The sequence below is a fragment of the Pelodiscus sinensis genome, chromosome 6, assembly GCF_052426305.1.
Source record: "Pelodiscus sinensis isolate ZL-2025 chromosome 6, ASM5242630v1, whole genome shotgun sequence".
NCBI lineage: Eukaryota > Metazoa > Chordata > Testudines > Trionychidae > Pelodiscus > Pelodiscus sinensis.
In genome coordinates, this window is record NC_143057.1 from 110,573,591 (window position 1) to 110,594,881 (window position 21,291).

A 21,291-nucleotide genomic window follows, 5' to 3' on the forward strand; every position below is an offset into this window, starting at 1 on the left:
GAATATAATAACATTTAGGTATCCACGCTCTAAGGCTAAACAGGTTTTTCTTGCTATGTATCCAAACCTTGCACAGGATTATTTTAAGCCCTTTTTTGTAATATAAAATATGGAAGTCAATATTGAAGCATTTGGTACATTTATGATCCATGTTTGATGGACTCTTTAAAAGAGATATCTCCAGGTGATGTAAAAAAATCAATTCTGGATTTTGTCACAGTCTAAAATGTAGTCTATTATTTCCCAAATGTGTACTATGTAAAGTATGACATGGTATGTATGTGGTCTTCATGTAGAGGAAATACTTACTTTTCGTTGTGTAGTAGACATCATCAGAAACAACTGGCAGCACTAAATTCATTTTATAATGTTTCCATCTGATATCTCCCTTTGATTCACTGTTATATTTCTCATTTGAAGATGTGCTCCCGTAATTTGCAGAAGGTAAACTATCTGATGGTGATTCATCAAGTTTCCCTTCCCATTTCACAGCAGCAGCATAAACAGTTCCAGTGATTGGTAAGACTATAAACAAAATGCTAACAAACCTGGAGGAAATAAAGTTCATTACCGCAGAGTGACAATCACTTTTATAGGACACGTTTTTAAAACTGATGTCCCAAACCCACCTATACTTACAAACAAATAGCAGCAAATGCATCAATAGAAAAAAGGCCTTTAGCACATCTGGCTACACTCACAGCTGAGATTGTAGAATTCAAAGTGAAGAGAGATGGGAAAGGTGATACAAAAGACATGGTCTTGAATTTAAATATATCTGTCAAGAAAGAATGAATTAATATGACAGTCCCAGATACGACAGCGTTTGAAATTATAGATCTTGGCAGCTTATTTAAGACAGTAAATGGAAAGATTTGTTCCTTAAGGCCCAGACAGTATTTCTGTTTAGTACAAATAGCTTTATTAAACAACTGCCCAAGCTGGAAATGAATTTTCTCTTCCTAGAATATTAAACTTTCAACAATTATTTACTGAGACTTACCGTAGAGAGTAACTGCAAAGGATTCAAGATGAGCATTTGGCTCTTTTTGAGAATTCTCTAAAGAAGGTGAGTGAAACCTGACTATGATACTCCATTTTTACTTACTAGTTCCCACACGTAGAGCTATCCTTTCCCAAGAGCATGGTCATGTTTTTTTAGCCTGAGTCAGCTGACTCAGACCCGTTGACCCAGGGAAGCTCAATGGGAGCAAAATCAGAACTTTAGTAAATAAGGCCGTGTCCACACTCAGGGGTTCTTTCGAAAAAAGTACCCTTTTTTCGAAAGAACTTCCCCTGCATCCAGACTCAAGCCGCGTTCTTTCGAAATTATTTCGAAAGAACGCGGCTTTTCTTTCGATGGCGGTAAACCTCGTTTCACGAGGAAGAACGCCTTCCTTCGAAAGTTCCTCTTTCGAAGGAAGGCGTTCTTCAATGTAAAGAGGCCGTCTTCGAAAGAGAGCATCCAGACTCGCTGGGTGCTCTCTTTCGAAAAAGTGGATTTCTCTTTCGAAAGATCCGCCTGCAGTCTAGACGCGATCTTTCGAAAGAGGCTCTTTCGAAAGATGCTTTCGAAAGAGCATCTTTCGAAAGAAGCCTGCAGTCTAGACATAGCCTAAGAGACTATGAAAAAAATAAAACCTGTTTAAGACTCACACACCCTTCCTGCCATGTGATTTGATCCTACTGCACAGTGCTCCCTCAGAATACCATATAAGTGTCAGAAATGTATTAGGAATTATTGTTTATCCAGTATGAGTAGACATGGACTCCCCATTGGTGGAATCCAGGTCATTTTAGCTTTTGGAATGTACATTTAAATTCTGAGTTAGCAATATTGGCTCCACTTCAGGAGATACAGCTCAGGAGGAGTTGCTGGAGGGAAAGCTGTCCCTGAGACTAAACTGATTTCTTGTGGCTTTCCACCATTGGCTTCCTGGCTGCATGCTCTGTGGCTGAGCTATACTCCTTCACTTCACCCCCAATCCTCGCTGTCCATCCCTCACAGCAGTGCCCTATTCCATGACTGTCTGAGGAACACTGGCCACAGGGGTATTATCTGGACATGCTTAAACTGGTACAGCAGTCACAGCACAGCAGGTAAGCCACGGAAAACTATAGCTGGTTGAAAAAACAGGAACAAAAAAATCATCAAATACTTGTAATAGTGTTATTAGTAGGTTGGTTTTTTTTTAAATGCTAATGAAATTTCTTGACATCAAAACATTTTCATCATGTGGACTGCCAGGGGGCCACGGCACAGGCTAAAGCAAACCTTTATCTCCAGAAGTTTGTTTTCCTCCAGATAAAGTACTATAATTAATAATTTTTTAAGGAGACAGGAATCATCTGGCTGGATCAGGCCAGTGGACCACCTAGTGCTATTTACTTTCTCTGACGGGTCAGTATCAGTTGCTTCAGAGGAAGAAACCCTGCCTTAGGCCATAATGGAATAATCCACCCTGCTGCCCCAGGAAAATTCCCTTCTACCACTAATAGCTCAAGGGTGGATTATTCCAAAATGCTTATGTTGGCGTTGGTTTAATATTTACTGTAGTAACCCTGGATATTCTTGTTAGCAATATAAATGTCTAGTTCCTCTTTAAGTACAATGTTGTTGTAGTCATGCCTGTCCCCCAAAAGAGCTCCGTGTAGTCCAGAAGCTTGTCTCTCTCACTACCAGGAGCGGGTCCAGTAAAAGATATGACCACCCCCACATTTTCTGTCTAATTCCTCTTTAAACCTTTAACACAATGTTCCAGTGATAATTCCCCATAATGATAGAAAAGTGGCCTAAGTGTACAGAATAGCAGCACAGCTTGATAGTATAAAGTGTCCATTTTCTATGAATATGGAAATGCAGTAATACCAGTAGAACAGTACAATTAAACATAAGGAAGGCCTATTAGGTTATCTAGCCCATCCTCTTCCAGCAGAATCTGAATAGATACACTGTTTGGCATGAAATGTATAGATTATAGGGTGTTGCAGGCTATGTATTTAGTGCTGGAAAGTTTGATTTTTAATTAGATTAAGTAGCGGCTAATGGATTTAGGGCAGGTCGTCAGCTGGCATCAGTCACACAGCTCCATTGTCTTGAGTGGAGTAACACCAATGTGTGCCAGCTGAGGATCTGGCTTGTTATAGAAGGGTGATGAGGGGGCACCCTGGCAAGAGATGTCTTGAATAGAAATTCAGTCTATAACATTTGTTAATAATTATTTGTACTATGATAGTGCCAGAGGCCCCATCAGTATGGAGGCCCTACTGTGTTAGGCACTGTACATATATAACACAAAGATGGTTGTATCTCAAAAAGATTATAACCTAACAACAAGAGTCAATGGTGGAGAAGAAGGGGGAAAGGCAGAGGTTTACAATAAAAATAGTTATCAGTGTATTAAGTAGCGTTCAGAACATACAAGCTATCTAGCCACTCTCCAGTGTTTTGTAGCCATTCTGGAAGAGGTGCTAAACAGTGTGTGTGGTGGGGTTATACTCAGTAATAATTGGTTCTTTTGTATGCTGCATATGACAATATTACAAAATGTAGGGGCGAGATTCAAGTTAGATGGGCAGTAAAGACAGGCAGGATTATAATGAGCGAGGAGGGATTATACGGTGGTAGGGATCTGTCTAAGATCCTTTCCCTATTTGCTGCCAGAGGCTGCTGGATGTGATTAGCAAAGCTGCCTAAGGGATATGGACACAAAATCTTCATTACAATTAATGTGAGCTGGATCCCCAGATCTCATAAGTAGTTTTGAAAGATCTCTGAATTTAACACTTGGGATTTTTGTAATTTTTTTAAAGGAAGAATAATATTGTTTCTAGATGTCAGCTGGACTCCACCAAAACATACTCTCAACCTCAACTTTTTGCCTTCTAAAGGTTAATAAAAACATGCTTCTCTTACCTCGTATTGCTAATGTTGTAACGTCTTCATCGTGGCAGGAGTCAGGAACACATACACCAATACTGTAATCAAACCCTTCCTGGAAGACATAACTCTCCTTAGCACTCTTTGCCCAAAATGTTTACAAATAACTTGGGCTGAGAGGTAGTGACCTAGGCAGAGGATGGACCCCAAGGAATTTAATTTCCCTAAATAGAGAGAATTGCAATGGAATTTAGTGCACTTTCAAAAAGCCTACTCCTAGTCAATATTTACAAGATATCTGTGGAGATTTAGCTCTTCATATGATTGTGTTTAGTCCTTGGTATGCACGTGAAAAAGGCACAAGGAACTTCCAAACACCATTACAGTGCAGGGGACTGGTCCAAATGCATCCTGGGCCAGTAACACCAGGGCTGCGTCTAGACTGGCATGATTTTCCGCAAATGCTTTTAACGGAAAAGTTTTTCCGTTAAAAGCATTTGCGGAAAAGAGCATCTAGATTGGCACGGATGCTTTTGCGCAAAAGCACTTTTTGAGGAAAAGCATCCATGCCAATCTAGATGCGGTTTTGTGCAAGAAAGCCCTGATCGCCATTTTCGCCATCGGGGCTTTTTTGCGCAAAACAGTCCTCCCCTGTCTACACTGGCTGTCTTGTGCAAATACATTTGCGCAAGAGGGCTTATCCCTGAGCGGGAGCATCATAGTATTTGCGCAAGAACACTGACAATCTTACATTAGATTGTCAGTGTTCTTGTGCAAATTCAAGTGGCCAGTGTAAACAGCTGGCAAGTTTTTCCGCAAAAGTGGCTGCTTTTGCGGAAAAACTTGCCAATCTAGATGCAGCCCAAGGGTTCTAGCCACCCCAAAAGGATCAAGGAAAAGGCATAGCCATAGCCTTTCTGTCACTTTTACTGACTAGTGGTGATGGCCTGCAATGGAGAGGGATGCATGTAGTACCCAGGAAAGGCAGGGAAGTGGTGATGCTTCTTAGAGCACTACAACACTCCAGGGCTATGTCTAGACTGCAGGCTTCTTTCGAAAGAGGCTCTTTCGAAAGCATCTTTCGAAAGAGCCTCTTTTGAATGATCGCGTCTAGACTGCAGGCGGATCTTTCGAAAGAGAAATCCGCTTTTTCGAAAGAGAGCACCCAGCGAGTCTGGATGCTCTCTTTTGAAGATGGCCTCTTTACATTGAAGAACGCCTTCCTTCGAAAGAGGAACTTTCGAAGGAAGGCGTTCTTCCTCGTGAAACGAGGTTTACCGCCATCGAAAGAAAAGCTGCGTTCTTTCGAAATAATTTCGAAAGAACGCGGCTTGAGTCTGGACGCAGGGGAAGTTTTTTCGGGAAAAGGCTACTTTTCCCGAAAAAACCCCTGAGTCTGGACACGGCCCAGGAGGTGTTATTGTATCTCCCCTAAGGAGAAAGGATCAGGTGATTTCCTATGCCTGTGAAGAGCCAAAGGGATTGATTGGGAGTCTTTATAGCTGGTGACTCTCCCTAGAATAAAAGGTAAAATGAGACAGTAGCCATTTCACCTCTCCAAACGGGCTGGGTGTGAGGGACTGGGGCTCACCACATAGCAGGTGGGGGATTCCTTAAGCAGTTGCCCTACCAACAAGAATAGAGTATAGCAAAAGTAAAGTTTTGGAGTAGCCTGTCCCACAGCCGGGAAAGGAACCGTCACAACTCAAGTTGGCTGATCTGTCTCCTGTACTAAGCCTGATGTTCAGATTTGCTAACATCTAATTTCATCATTGCTGTTGGATGAGTTCAGTGCTCTTGCTAAACGCCAGGCACTGGCCTAATGTTAACTCCAATGTGCTGGCCAGATTTCAAAGTAGGTGCCTAAATTCTGCCAATCTAAAGTCTTTCTACCAGTTCAGTTAGTATTTCCTGTTCTAAGTTATTGTCTAGAGTTGATGTGCTGATTCTACCAAAACAGTGACTGTATCACAGTGAGGGGTCAAGTGCTCCCTTGCCTGCCTCTCACATATTTTTGGGAGGCTTAGTTACCTAATGTTAGCTCCTCCGAGGAAAGGTGCTGTAGAAAAGCAAAGTATTAACACAGTCATTACAGTGCACTGTCCGTTTCACAAAAATAATTAAATATAAACAATGCAAATGTCATACAAAGAGCAAAATTGCATTAAAATATTTTCTCAATAATTTATGACAAAACAAAGAAATAATACAATTCTCTTGCTCATGCTAATTGAGGGATATTTCTGTTAAACATAGTGTTTGGCTAGTATTCTGTTTTCCCTCAAAAAGCACTTATCTGATTGAAGACATCAAATATTAGCTGTGCATTTGTTGCTTATTTAAAAAGAATAAATTAATGGATCTACCTCAGCAGATGAGGCTTTGATGATAAATTTGCTGTCTTCTGCTTTTAAAATGCTATGAATCCATTTTGGGTCATATATTTGCATTTACAAAATATTGAAAAGAGTCAACAATTTCTTATCTTTACTATGTTTCTTAAGTTGATCAGAAAATGTATATAATTTTTTCCCTAATGTAACACATTTGAAATGTATGTTGGCAAACAATGCTGGTGGAATATCTCTACATGCAAGTAACAGTGTGGAGGATGATTTACTTTATAACAATCAATCCCTCAAATGGTTAATGTTGAGATTTCAGTGTCTTCAGTGTTCCTGGAAGTGAGCTGTTTTCAAATAAAGGGTCTAATACTGCTCTTGGAATTCCCACTGAAACCAAGAGGAATTCTACACTGTTCATTTTACTATTACTATTCGGTAAATCTGCCCAACACCTATATTTTGCCTCTCTGGAGAAGGGACTATTATCTTGTTTGTACTATGCTTAGCATAATAAGGGCTCAGACTTCACTGGGATTCCTGCTCACTACTGTAATAAGTAAATAATGGCAAAAAAGACATAGAACCAGACATCATACATCATACTAGAGGAAACTAGGACAAATTACAAAGGATGAATATAAGCAGACAATATAGGTACGCAGGGGCAAGATTAGAAAGGCAAAAGCACAAAACAAGCTCAAAGAAGCTAGAGACATAAAGCAGAACAAGAACACATTCTATAAATATATTAGAAGCAAGACGAGGACCAAGGACTGAGTAGGCCCATTGCTCAGTGAAGTGGGAAAAACAATAACAGTAAACTAGGAAATGGCAGAGGTGCTTAATGACTTCTTTGTTTCAGTCTTCACCAAGAAGTCTGGTGATGAAGGAATACCTAACATAGTGAATGCTACTGGGAAGATGGTAAGTTTAGAAGATAATATAAAAAAGAACAAGTTAAACATTACTTAGAAAAGTTAGATGTCTGAAAGTCACCAAGGCCTGATGAAATGCATCCTAGAATACTCAAGTAGCTGATAGAGGAGGTATCTGAGCCTTTAGCTATCATCTTTGAAAAATCATGGAAGACAGGAGAGATTCCAGAAGACTGGAAAGGGGCAAATATAGTGCCTATCTATAAAAAGGGAAATGAGAACAACCCAGGAAACCACAGACCAATCAATTTAACTTCTGTGCCAGGGAAGATAATGGAGCAAGTAATTAAGGAAATCATCTGCAAACACTTGGAAGGTGGTAAGGTGATAGGGAACAGCCAGCATGGATTTGTAAAGAACAAATCATTTCAAACCAATCTGATAGCTTTCTTTGATAGGATAACAAGTCTTCTGGATAAGAGAGAAGCAATGGACATGGTGACTTACCTAGACTTTAGTAAGGCATTTGATATGGTTTTGCATGATGGGCTCATCATTAAACTAAGCAAATACAACTTAGATAGGGCTACTATAAGGTGGGCGCATAACTGGCTGGATAACCATTCCCAGAGAGTGGTTATTAACAGTTCACAATCATACTGGAAGGGCATAACAAGTGGGGTTCCTCAGGGGTCTGTTTTGGGGCTGGTTCTCTTCAATATCTTTATCAACGATTTAGATATTGGCATAGCAAGTACACTTATTAAGTTTGCAGATGATGCCAAGCTGGGAGGGGTTGCAAGTGCTTTGGAGGATAGGATCATAATTCAAAATGATCCGGACAAACTGGAGAAATGGTCTGAGGTAAATAGGATGAAGTTTAATAAGGACAAACACAAAGTACTCCACTTAGGAAGGAAAAATCAGTTTCACACATATAAAATGGGAAGTGACTGTCTAGGAAGGAATACCGCAGAAAGGGATCTAGGAGTTATAGCAGATCACAAGCTAAATATGAGTCAACAGTGTAACGCTGTTGCAAAAACAGCAAACATGATTCTGGGATGCATTAACAGGAGAGTTGTGAGCAAGACACGAGAAGTCATTCTTCCGCTCTACTCTGTGCTGATTAGGCCTTACTTCAAGTATTGTGTCCAGTTCTGGGCACCACATTTCAAGAAAGATATGGAGAAATTGGAGAAGGTCAGAGAAGAACAACAAGAATGATTAAAGGTCTAGAGAACATGAGCTATGAGGGAAAACTGAAAGAATTATACTTGTTTAGTTTAGAAAAAAGAAGACTGAGAGAGGACATGATAGCGGTTTTTAAGTACCTAAAAGAGTGTTACAGGGAGAAGGGAGAAAAATTGTTCTCCTTGGCCTCTGAGGATAGGACAAGGAGCAATGGGCTTAAACTGCAGCAAGGGAGGTGTAGGTTGGACATTAAGAAAAACTTCCTGTCAGGGTGGTTAAGCACTGGACTAAATTGCCTAGAGAAGTTGTGGAATTCCATCTATGGCGATATTTAAGAGCAGGTTAGATAGACATCTGTCAGGGATGGTCTAGACGGTGCTTGGTCCTGCTGTGAGGGCCGGGGACTGGACTTGATGACCTCTCAAGGTCCCTTCCAGTGCTAGTATTCTATGATCACACTCTTGCATAAGCTTTTACATTTTTAGCTTGGTTGAAAACTAAATCAAATTTTCAAGTCTTTTTTTTGTACCATAGAGTCCGCTGTACCAATCCTATATGAGTGCAGGAATCCTAACCAGAAACAGCCATTTTCAAAAGACACGAAGGAATGAAGATGAGTTATTACTGAAAGTCAGTCAACTATTTTGTACCAATAAATTATCAGATGAAGACTGAAGGGGCAGTTGAGTTAAAGTTACAGCAATCATATGAATTCTCAGGCAAAATCTATTTATTCAGTAGATTTTATGGCTTTGTAGTTCAGGTAAACTCCAGTTTCTTGTTCTATGTAGATATAGAGCATATAGAGATATAGAGTTTAGCATAACCAGGTCCTGATCCTTGACTGGAGCGCCTGGGTACTATCACAATTCACATAATAAATAATCATGTCCTGAAATTCAGTTTTGTAATCATTTTGCATATCTAAGGGGCAGTGTCTGTATTCCTGGCATACTCAGTTGATGTCAGAGTGGATTTGATGTCATAGCTGATTGCAGGATTAGCACCTAAGCTTTTATGCAACTTTTAGTCAACTGTAGCACTCCAATATAACATCAATCAAAGTGAGACAGTATTTGAAAGAAGTGTACCTGTTGCACTTGCAATTTGCAATATTGTCCTTGGAATTTACCAGAAGACACCTTGGCAGACAGACACTCCGTATAAGATCCCAGTCTGTCTGTATTTCCACCAAGCACATTGCTACCAAGTTTTCCCAAAGAATCATACACTAAAATTCAAAACAAATACACTAAGTAAATAAAGGCTTTAGACAAAGCTGGGGATCTCAAGCCAGCTGAAAAAGCACATTGACTGTCATGCATTCCATAGGAAATTAACACTTCTTTAAAAGTCAAGCTGTCCAATCAGAGAACTCTTTGATAATACAAAGTATAGTTACCAACCTGACCACTGCCTTGCGCTTGAACTAAAATTTTGCCTCAACCAGTTTAATTAGGTATGAAATAAACTCTGTGACAATATTTTTGTTAGTTTCTAAGCCTTGGTCTACACTAGGGAGTTATTTTGAAATCCCACCCCCCTTATTTCAAAATAATAAGTCAAGCTTCCACACTACCAAGTCTGCTATTTCGAAATTACAGGCTGGTTATTTTTAAATCTGTATTCCTGCTTTCCTGCGGAAATAAGCTTATTTCAAAATAGTTATTTTGGAAGTTATTATTTTGAACTTAGTTATTTCAAAATAATTTCCTAGTGTAGACATGCCCTAAGGTGCTACAGGACTACTCGTTTTTAAAGTTACAGACTAACAAGGCTATCCTTCTGAGACTTTTTAACCAGACTTTTGTTTCTTAAGTAGGGTTATCAGGAGAAAAAAAGTTCATCTCCCAATCTAAACTGTTTTGTATTCCTCAGGCCATAAAGCCAGGTGTGTCAGTTACCAGCAGCCCAACCTAAAATAGCTTGAAACAGAATGACATGTTTAAAGCCCAATATCCCAGAATATTTCAGGCCCACCACAGAGAAGCCCACCATGGAGAAGCTAGGATTATCCCATTGCAATAAAGAGCAATTCCCTCTGCCCATTTGCAAGATGCTTCTAATGTGCAGCACAGACAACTGCAAAATAATATATTTCATTTGCCATCTGTTACCTTCTCAGAACTCAGTCCTATAACTAAATACGCTAGGACAAGCCTCCAGCCCCTCCTGGAGTTCCATTTAACTGAATTTGAGAATCTGTGCCAGTTCATTGAACTGCAGGATCAAAGCTTTAGTGAGACAATTGACTTCACTAAGATGCTCATCTGAAGATGGCAAATAAGATTCAATCCTAAATTGAACGGTTTCAAGGTGGTTTAAAGTAAAGCCTCCCATTGAAGACATTCCTTGCTATAGTACTAATGATCCCTGAGAAATAGAGGGTCCTAATGATAGGATGGTCCAATGTTTGGAGCACTAGCCCAGGGCTTAGGAGAACTGAATTCTCTGCTCCACCACAGAGTTCTTGTGTGACCTTGCATAAATCACATAATCTTTCTTTTCCTCAGTGCTCCCATCTGTAAAATGGGAATAGCTTTGGGAAAAGGGAACTACATCTGTACCTCACAGAGGTGTCATGAGAATAAATACCTTAAAGGTGGTGAGATACTCAAATAGTGTGTTAATAGGAGGCGATAGCATAGGGAGCTAGATCACAGTTAAACTCCTAGATCTTGGATTCCGTGTCCCTCAGCTGTTCATACCTGAGACCAAAACTGTATCAATGGGCTCTTAGAAATATCTGTTGTAAATCAAATAATCCTTTCCATTTCCGCTCTTAAGTTTTGCAGTGTAGTCACTAGGTGGCATAGTCCAATTTCACCCATGACAACATACCAGAGGTAGAAAAATTTACTTACTCATTATGGCATACGCTTTTGGTTCCACGGCATTCAGATCAGAAAGAAATTGATTGGTATCTTCCAAACACCTTAGAGAAACATTCCTCACAGGCGAAGCATAAAGTATTAGAGGGATCAGAAGGAGCAATAACGAGGGCACCAACATTTCTCTACTTCTATTTTCCCTAGGCTGTTCTCTTGTGTCCCTTACATAGATCATGAGTTATATGTAAGGGAAATTTAACACAGGTCAGAGGAAAATGTGATATTTCCTTTTTCTTAATATGCATAGACACAACATGCTTCCCAAAACATCTGCAGAGCGACAAAAATGTACAAGCGTGAAAAACTATTTACGCACCTACTATTTCTTGAATAAAACAGCTCTCCAGTTTCCTGTGCCCTTCTGTCCACCTGTCATTCATTAGCTATGCGGATCAAAACTGACATTCAGTCTGGATACTGCTTTTAACCATGTTCATTGTCTCTCTCTCTGTCTCTCTGATTTACCCAGCATTGCTCGGGTCTTTGTGAGGGCTCTGGGCAGAGAGTGGGGGTGCAGGAGTCAAGGCTGGGGGCTGAGAAGGCTGGGGGACTAACCAGGGCTGCCCACATGGCAGCAAGAGTGATGCTGCTCCAGCAAAGGTAGCTTCCCTGGGCACCCTGGGCCACATAGCCTGGCTGGCGGCTCCTACTTGGGACTGGGCTGTGCTGCCTGGCTCCAGCAGGTAGCTCCTCGGAGGAGTGTGTGTGTGGGGGGGGGGGGGGGGGAATCAGTTGCACAATCCCTCTGACCTATGTCTCCTCTGGAGGAAGCAGCCAGGGCTGCTCTGCTCGGCTTCCCTGGCCCATGCCTCTTCCAGAGTGGAGGGAGACAGGGCTGCACTGGCTGGTCTCCTGGCCCGTATTTCCTCTGGAGGGGTCTGGGCTCCATTGCTCAGCCTCCGTGGCCCTTGGATGCTCGGGGGAGTGGAGGTCCAGGCTGTCCTTGGCTGGCCCCAGCAGTGTTCCTGCTGGGGAGTGGGGCAGCTCTGTGGCTGAGGGCCAGCTTGGGGCAAGGAGGCCACTTACCCATGACTAGTGGTTGGCAATATGGAGAGCTCTGTCCCCAGCTGGCCATGCTCTTCCTGGTGTGGATTCTTCTATGGTCACTCTGCAATACAGAGCACAGTCAACCTGTGGAACTACTTGCCAGAGGATATGGTGAAGACTAGGACTTTAACACAATTCAAAAAAGAGCTAGATAAATTCATGGAGGTTAGATCCATCAATGGCTGCTAGCCAGGAGGGGTAGAAATGGTGTCCCTAGTCTCTGTTTCTCTGGAAATAGATGACAGGAGAGGGATCACATGATGATTACCTGTTGTGTTTATCCCCACTGGCACTGGCCACTGTCAGCAGACAGGATATTGGGCTAGATGGAACTTTGGTCTGACCCATTCTGGCTGTTTTTATGTAACTGTCCACGGCACTTACTGCCCCGGTGGTCATTGCAGAGCATGAACATCCCTGCTCTCAGCCCCCTCTTTTGCTGTGTTATGTAAAACAATCCCCTTTCTGGCAAATCCCATTTTCTTGGCACAACCAAACCCTGACCTTGCTTTAAGTTAGGATAAAAGGAAGCTGTATACCAAATGTGGTGGTCCTAGCTCTTATTGTTTGAGGAGGAATTCTTGGGACAAATGGACTCAAACTCTCTAAAAATCTATCTATCTATCTATCTATCTATAGCCAATTTAGTGCTTACTAATGTAACTCTCCTACAAAGTGGAGTCAGCAGAAACAAGTGCTGGGTTAAATAACTAGGAGTTCCTCTGAACAATAAGAAATATAAGCAACTCAAGTCCCCACTAACCTGGAAACATTTACTAGGACACCTTGGGTGCCTCTAAAAGGCAATACTTTTCAATTTACAATCATTGAGACCAATGTAGAACAAAAGAGAGTTTTTATTAAAAGGGAAAAGGGAGCCCCGCGTTAATTTAGCGAACACTAAACCCCATTCAAAAACATACTACCATAAGCCCAGGTCCTCAAAAGTAGGAGTTAGTTGCCTATATGCCTGTGAAGATTTGGGCCTTTCTATATAGGAAACTCATATGCCCCCCGCATTACCATTGTATCTGAGCACCTCAAAGTTGTAATGTATTTATCTGCAGAACATCCCTGTGCAGTAGGGAAGTATCCCTTTATTTACAGATGAAGGACTAGTGCATAGAGAGGCAAGTGACTTGCCTAAGGTCACACAAGAAGTCTGAGACAAAGCGAGGACTTGAGTTCAAACTTTAGAGTAGTGCACTAGATAAAACCATCCTTGATCTTTGTATTTAACTTGGTTTTAATTCTTTCTATGAGATATGATAAGATTGCAATGCTCTCATCTCCTGACCCAACGAATGTGGCTAATTAACTGAAATTAGCATTTCTACATCATTTTAGGAATCAGGTTTCACATCAGCAATTTGTGAATGGAGCAACAGTGTGAAATGTGTTGGCAAGGTGAGTTTGTAGCAGCAGTTTTAACCCTTAATCTGCTGCTGAAGGACAACATCTATGCACAGAAGACCATACATAAATGAAAACATCTATTAGTGGCATATGAAGAGTCAGTGTTGCTACTTGGCTAAGTTAACATGTTACCTATATGTGTTTATATATTCCTAATAAGGGGCTTATCATTCTGCAGCTGTAAGTTTAATTGTTGGAGTGCTAAGGTTTTATATAAGGCATTTATGGTAGTTTAGATCTAAATAAATACATTAAATAAAACTTTTGCAACAGGCCATTGTGAATATCAGTCCGAGGCTCTCTCAATTACTGAAGAGTTGTGTGTGTTAGAACATACTTAAAACTTTACAAACACAAAGTAATAGTTACAACTACTCTGTTGTGGTAGGTGAGTATGCAGAAGGTGCGATCGGCGCCCCTGCCTGCACTGCCGTCAATGGCTGTGACATAATCACGGGGCGCCCGGCTGCCCTGTGATGTCATCATCAGGGCCCGGGCCAGCAGCGCCCTAGGCGACCACCAAGTCTGCCTAGGCTCAAGGGCTGCCCCTGACAACAGATACATATTTACAAACCAAACAAAATGTTTTTACTCCTGTTACTGAAAGATTATATTTCAAATTGAAATGACCTCCACCACTTATATTCTTTGCTTTCATTTTGCATTTCACTTATTGAATAACATATAAAAATTGGCTTTAGTCTCACAATTTGGAAATAGAATTGAACAATTAAGTGGCAAAGTTTGCACAGATATAAAATTACTCAAGATAGTTCAGTCCAAAGCTGACTGCAAAAAAGTTACAAAGGGATTTCACAAAGCTGGGTGATTGAGCAATAAAATGGCAGATGAAATTCAGTGGTGATAAGAGCAAAGTAATGGATGTTGGAAAACATAATCCCAACTGCACATATGAAACAATGGAAGTTAAAGTAGTTGTTACCACTCAAGAAAGAGATCTTGGAGTAATCACAAATAATTCTCTGAAAACATCTGCTCAGTGTGCAGTGACAATCAAAAAAGCTAACAGAATGTTAGGAATATAAGGAAAGGGATGAACGATACAGTAAATATTTTAATGTCACCATGTAAATCCATAGTACATCTGTAATATTGCATGCAGTCCTGGTCACCAAATCTCAAAAAAAGACACATTAAAGTTGGAAAAAGTACAGAGACGGGCAAAAAGGAATTGTTAGGTGAACAATTAGAGAAATTAAAGAGACAGTCTGTTCCTTTTCTAAAAAGAGCTGACTAAAAGATAACATAAAATCTTTATAGAGGAAAGATACGGGTTTGTATGAGCTTGATAATGGGACATACTAACAGAATCCCAACAGAGGTCTATAAAATTATGAATAATGTGGAGAAAGTGAATACAAATATTATTTATCCCTTCACATAACACAAGAATCATGGGACACCCAATTAAATTGATAGGCACAAAGTTTAAAACTAGGGCTGTCAATTAACACACATTAATGACTGAGATTAACGCAGAGCAGAATTAACGCACTGAAAAAATTAACATGCGTTAATTGCAGACATTCTCACAGAGCCTGGGATCAGCCGTGCAGCGCTGCCCCTTTGAAACTCCGCCACGGCGTTTCAAAGGGGCAGTGCTGCATGGTGCCCAGGGTCAGTTGAGGACTCCAGCTGACCCCAGGCTCTGCATTGCGCTGCATAGTGCGATTAAATATGATTAAATTTTTTAATCACTTGACAGCCCTATTTAAAACCAACATAAGACTATGCTTCCTCACACAAAGCACAGTCAGACTATTGAACCAATAGCCAGGAGATGTTGTGAAGGCAAATAATAACAGGGTTTAAAAAAATTAGATAGGTTTATGGAGGGTCTGTCCATCAGTGGTTATTTGATTAGATGGTCAGGGATGCAGCCCTATGCTCTGGGTGACCCTAAGAGTCTGTCTGCCAGAAAACATTGTGCTAGAGTAAATGGACCATGGGTCTGACCCAGTATATATGGCCATTTTTAACTTCAGAATATGATGGTCTTGTCTATGGATTTCTGTGGGAGTCGATGAGGGAGATGTCTCTCGACCAGGTCAGAGAGTAGCAATGATGCAATATCTCCATTACTGCTAGTACAGCTCTGAGACTTCATTAATGCCCCACCATTCCTGCTTCCCCAATCCATAGAGGCAATGGCCCAGGGACTTGAATTGCAGTAGAAAGACTGAAAAATGTGCTGTCATCTACAGAGCATTTTCATACTATATCCATTGTGTAGTACATAAGCATAACAAATAAGAGGGGCCCTAATTTCAGAACATCTTGCTCCCGTAGGTTACAAAGCCCATGCATCATGACCAGAAGTAAAAGTCACAGTGACAGGCATGATAAATTCCAAAGTGCTCCCTCATGAAATGTAAAATCAGTAACTGCTCTTTGAGGAACTCTTTATTTTCTTTTTTACCTTTTATGGTTAGAGTTATTGTTGTCACTGGCACATAGAATAAATATTTCCAGTAAAACTGCTTTGGTACATAAAATCTATATAGAGGGAAGTATAAGGATTGTATTGATTATGAGCTTAATAATGGGATACACAAACAGTATCCCAACAAGAGCAGTCATGCCTAATAGTCAGAGGAGAGAGCAGAGCAGCTGAGGCTTCATGTCACAGGTCCAGAGCCTGAGGCAGAGTTCAGGGTCCTGGTCAAGAGACAAAGTTCAAGACAAGGTCAAAGCCGAGTGTTCAGAAGCAGAAATGGTCATGGCAGTCCCAGAGTAATCTCTTGTTGCCTAGACACTTCCTGGAACGTCTCTGGGAATTATAAAGGATGGGGAGCCAATCAACAGCTATGAGATCTGGTTACAGCTGCCATTGGGGGAGCCGACAGCTGCACTGGGCCCTGGGCAATTTGGGAGGGGACGGTTCCATGTTCCAAGGAAGGAGAGAGCCCTCAGGCAGAAGGGGTGAAGCGAAGACCAGCCAGCTCTCAGCACTGCCCAGCCAATTTCACCCTCCCCCCAGTGCTGCCTGGAGCGCACTGTATGATGCCCCCACTACCCAGGCAGGCCTAAGAACTGCCCGGCGGCAATTTAAAGGACTTGAGGCTCCAGGTATCACCACTGCTGCAGCAGCAGTGGCCAGAGCCACAGGTCCCTTTGACTCTCCGGGCCAGGAGGTGACTGCTCTCCCCCCCTTCCATTGGCAGGCACTGGATGGCAGCATAGTATTGCTAGCAGCCTGGAAACTCTGCAGGCCTGCATTCTAGACCCGGAGAGCCTAACACCTAAAGCTTTTTCACTGGCTTAAATGGGGCCCAAGCTGAAGTTGTTGTTGGATGGAGAACAATGTGCACAATGTGTTTAATAGTGCCAACCCAATTCTCAGTGGACAAGTGTTCACATCACAGAACCACTACCACAAACTAACATTGATTGACAATTTTGCTGCAGCTTCAGAGGGTATGTCTAACACCGCATTGTGGACCTAGGCTTGGAGAGTTTCAGGATGGCTGAATTGGAAGAGCTAAGGGAGAAAGAAAAATACACAGATGAGGCTTTCTGGGACACTGTAGAACTATCCATCTGTGGGTCAGAGAGCCCATGTGCTGTTGAGGAGGGTGAAAGGCTCAGGGAAGGAGAACATCCAGAGCATGCCCTTTAGTATTGCCAGGCCACAAGGCAGTTGCCCCCTTTCATCATCCCTTCCCCCGAACCTGCATCAGTGGGCCTCATCCTGCGCTGGGTTGCTGAGTATTTTGCCACTGATTGCAATGGATGCAGGAACTGGTATTTAAAGAAACTTAAAAAAAACCCAAAAAACTTGATTGCCAGGCAGGCACAGAATCATTTCTGCCAGGACGTTATATTTGTACATAGTACTGAGGATTCCCTGAAATACTAAATTCACTCCATCTGTCAAATACTGTGATAGTTGCAATGGTGTCATTCCATTCACACAGTTTCCCTGTCACAAACTCATTTAGCATAATTACTTCATCAAACAACGTATCCATGTTAACTGTCGCGTTCAGACATTTCTTCTGCAGTAACTTGCCTGCTATTTCAATGTTAGCTCTTAAAGGAATGTTCTTCAAAGCAGACACTTAAAATCCCTCAAATCATCTGTCTGCTTTCCCCAAGTATGCATTTATTTATGGCTGTATCAGAGAAACATCTTGACAGCTGAAGATAGCACAGACATGTCACAACCCCACTTCTTCTAGGTTTCTATGTACTTTTCTCACTAAAACAGGCACATTTTTTTGTACCTTGCAAGCAGAATCTTTGGGGTTTTTTTAGATTAAGATATCAGCTGTTTCTACTGCCCTGTGACTGTCTTTTTCAAAAATTTGATTGTGTCATAAAGTGCCATGTCTGTATTGATAAAAGCTAGCTGAAGTTCGCTACATGGCTTTGCAAATATTGTGTGAAGAACTACTGAGCACTTTTCTCTCTGAAGAAAAATGACCACAAATGACTCTCAAAAGATTTTCTGTAAAGCAGGTAACAGACAGCCATCTGACATTACTGTATCCCAGTATATTCTGATATTCTTGTCCCATGTACTCACAAAAACTTTTCAGCAGCTTAAGGTTTAACGGCTTCTTTGTGTTTTTTTTATAGATGTTCTGCCTCCACTCAAAATCAGAAATATTGACTGGCCTAGGGAACATAACACAAAGGTTTCTTTTTTAGTTGATCAGAAATATGGAAAATTCTTTTGAAGCTGGTTGTTAAAGCAGCATTTATGGTTTTGTTGACAACACCATTTTCACTTTGCCCCAAAATCTCAAATCACACCTGCTTTATGTCATACCCCATTCAGCCAACTATGACAACTGCAATAATGCTGTAGCATCTATGTGTAACCCTTCTGCCAGGTGGAGTTGGCAGAAGCAAGGGCTCAGTTCAATATCTAGGTCAGGTGTAGTCAATAGGTGGAATATGGGCCAAATCCAGACCGCCAGGTGCTTTCCATGCAGGTTGAAGCCAAGCCAGGGCTGGAGCTGCATGGAGTCATTTCCATCCCCCAGAGGGGGTGGGCAGCTGGATTGCGAGGCACAATTATGTTGCTGGGCAGCCCCACCAGAAGCACCACAAATATGGGGGGGGGCAGTGGCAATGTTTTGGGGTGGTGGTAGTGGCTCCACCTGTTCCCCCGCAGGGAACATAATGTGCCTCCATAACAACCTTCTCCTCCAGTCAGGGAGTGATGAGGTGTCACATGTTCACTCTGTAGCCCTACAGAGGGCAGTGCTGTGGAGCCCCCATTCAAATTTTTTTCTAGTTGCCATGGAGACAGCAGGCTCCGCTGTGCCATGGTGTTGTGGGCCCTATGCCTTACCAGGCAACATTCAGACATGCATTTGCAGTTCAGCTCCCCCCCAGGGAAGGAGGAGAGGCACCGTAACTCACTGTGCCGCCAGTTGCTGTGCTGCCACTCAGTTATCCGCTTGGTCCACCATCGCCTGCTCTGCCACTGGCCATTCTGTGGCTGCTCGTTTGCTCATCAGCCAATCCTGTCTTGGCCACTTGCTGTGTGATCAGCCACTGCACTGTCATTCACTCCCCTACTGCCCTGTATCCTGCAACTCCCGAGGTATCTTGAGGTCCCACCACGTAACAGCTCAGTGATTTCAGCCCCTCAGTGACTTCAGCTATTAGTGGGGAAGCCTCACTGCTAGTGCGGGCTGGGCAATCTCTTTCACCAGCCACTATCACCCGTTTCAGCTCAAGTGATCTACAACAAAAGTCTTTCCAAGAGTCTCAATCTGCTCTGGTGTGACACAGTGGAGAGCAGGAGGGTCAAACAGTGCCCTCAGGCAGAACCCACATTAGTAGGTGGAAACACCTGTCCCCACCCTCTCTCATCTCCACCGAGCTTTGGCACCCATGCCCCTGGCCTAGTGAGTGCAGTTCCATTGACTTGGGAACCTCATCCAGGGCATGCCAAGCACAGTTCTGCTGCCCTGGATTGACAGAAGGTTAAAAGCCCTTTATTACCTCTGCCCCGACAATAATAAAGTGGCTTACGATCCAACACCTGCCAAAAGTGATCGCTAGGTATAGAGGCTATGTCTATGCAAATCAAGGTCAGTTTCTGAAGCCTTCTCCCCCAGCTCACCACTAGATGTCAAGGGAGAACTCATTCAGATGGCTTGCCTCTATTATAGCTAATAGTAACAATAACAACAATGGAAATGTTCTGGATATTCCTCTCCAACGCATTTATGCATTAAACATATAAACCATCATAAGATTGAAAGTGAGGGTATTCAGGAATTAGTTTTGCGAACTAGAGACTCTTCTGGAGACTATAGTTTGCCCACGCACATAGACCCTCATCCGGGGTTGTGTGATCATCTTATTTACAGAATCTGCCTTTTTCTTGCCAATTTGATTTGATCCACTATTACTTGGGCCAAGTATCCCAGAATGCTTGAAGTGGGACTTTTGCTTAAGGGTGGGTACATCACAGCTGACAATGCGTAATGCAAAAATTCCCTTCTAGAATCACTGTCTATAGAGTGACTGGCCTGTTCTTTGAGCCCCGCAGCGCACCCAGGCGTTTGGATGCGACAGTAGCACAGATGGACCTTTGAAACAGAGAATAAGTTGTGCCCTGGGTAGTTTTGCATCATTGGCCCATTGAAGGAGTGCATGTTTGATGAGGAAGGAAATGTATCTGACAGAGAAGAAAGATGCCATATTTTCAGGATGAGTGATTAGAAGATTTAAGACTATCCTGGCTTGGCTGATCTAGATCACAGAAGGTGGAAAATGCTATGGCCACCATAAGATACACCTCCATGACATTGCACTTATGGGACAGAACATCCTGGAGGGCTAGCTATGAGGCTGTATGTCCCGAGATATGAAAAGTTTTGGTGTAAATTACCATCCTGAGGAGGTGTTTTCCTGTCGGTAAGGAACCCAACCTTTGCTTGTGCTAACATTGCTCTTAATAGGACATCATCTGGCTTATTTCTACCTGAAAAAGGCTGGCCACTTTTCTAGCCTTCTTCCTTCAAAATTGGCCATAAAAGCTGTGGGTGGGGGTGGGGGTGGGGGCGGGGGTGGGGCAGGGAAGAAAGAAAGAAAGTTAGTGACGGCTTCGAGGAGTAGGGTGACACAGTGAAATGGGATGATGGGACAGCTATTATGATATTCAATGTAACTCTTCTTAATGTATATATATTCAGGGATCATAGAAGACAGAAGTCCTATTTATTTAAATAGCATGCACATTACTAACAGTGATAGATTGTATATCCTTTTGCTGCCTTAGCAATGTGTATAAACTCATATCAAAAAGTGCTTCTAGAAGTTAGGGCAGTTGGTAGGCAACCTGCAGCCCATATGTGGCACATCACAGTAATCCGACTGCGGGCCACAAAACATTTTGCTGACATTGACTGTCCACAGGCATAGCCCGCCCCCCCCTCCCCCCGCAGCTCCCATGGGTTGTGGTTCTCTGCTCCTGGCCAATGGGAGCTGTGGGATATGATGGCCAACACATGGTGACCAGCACATCCTGGTCATCCCTTCACCTACAGGTGCCATTTCCCACGGCTCCCATTGGCTCGGAACAGAGAACCACAACCACTAGTATCTGCAGGTGTTGTTGCCTGCAGACCATCAATGTCAGCAAAATGTCCTGTAGC

At 42.3% G+C, this 21,291-nt stretch overlaps 1 protein-coding gene across 1 annotated transcript in view; it reads right to left on the minus strand.

Annotated features, from left to right (window-relative positions):
- LOC102450315 (O-acyltransferase like protein) overlaps window positions 1–11,306 on the minus strand; it is a 34,768-nt gene extending 23,462 nt beyond the window's left edge. The window contains exons 1-5 of the mRNA XM_006116608.4: window positions 11,159–11,306; window positions 9,386–9,525; window positions 3,917–3,995; window positions 640–778; window positions 310–548 (exon numbers count right to left, since the gene is read on the minus strand). Of these exons, the coding sequence (XP_006116670.3) occupies window positions 310–548; window positions 640–778; window positions 3,917–3,995; window positions 9,386–9,525; window positions 11,159–11,306 (745 nt within the window). The remainder of the gene's footprint in view (window positions 1–309; window positions 549–639; window positions 779–3,916; window positions 3,996–9,385; window positions 9,526–11,158) is intronic.
- Between the last annotated feature and the right edge of the window lie 9,985 nt (window positions 11,307–21,291).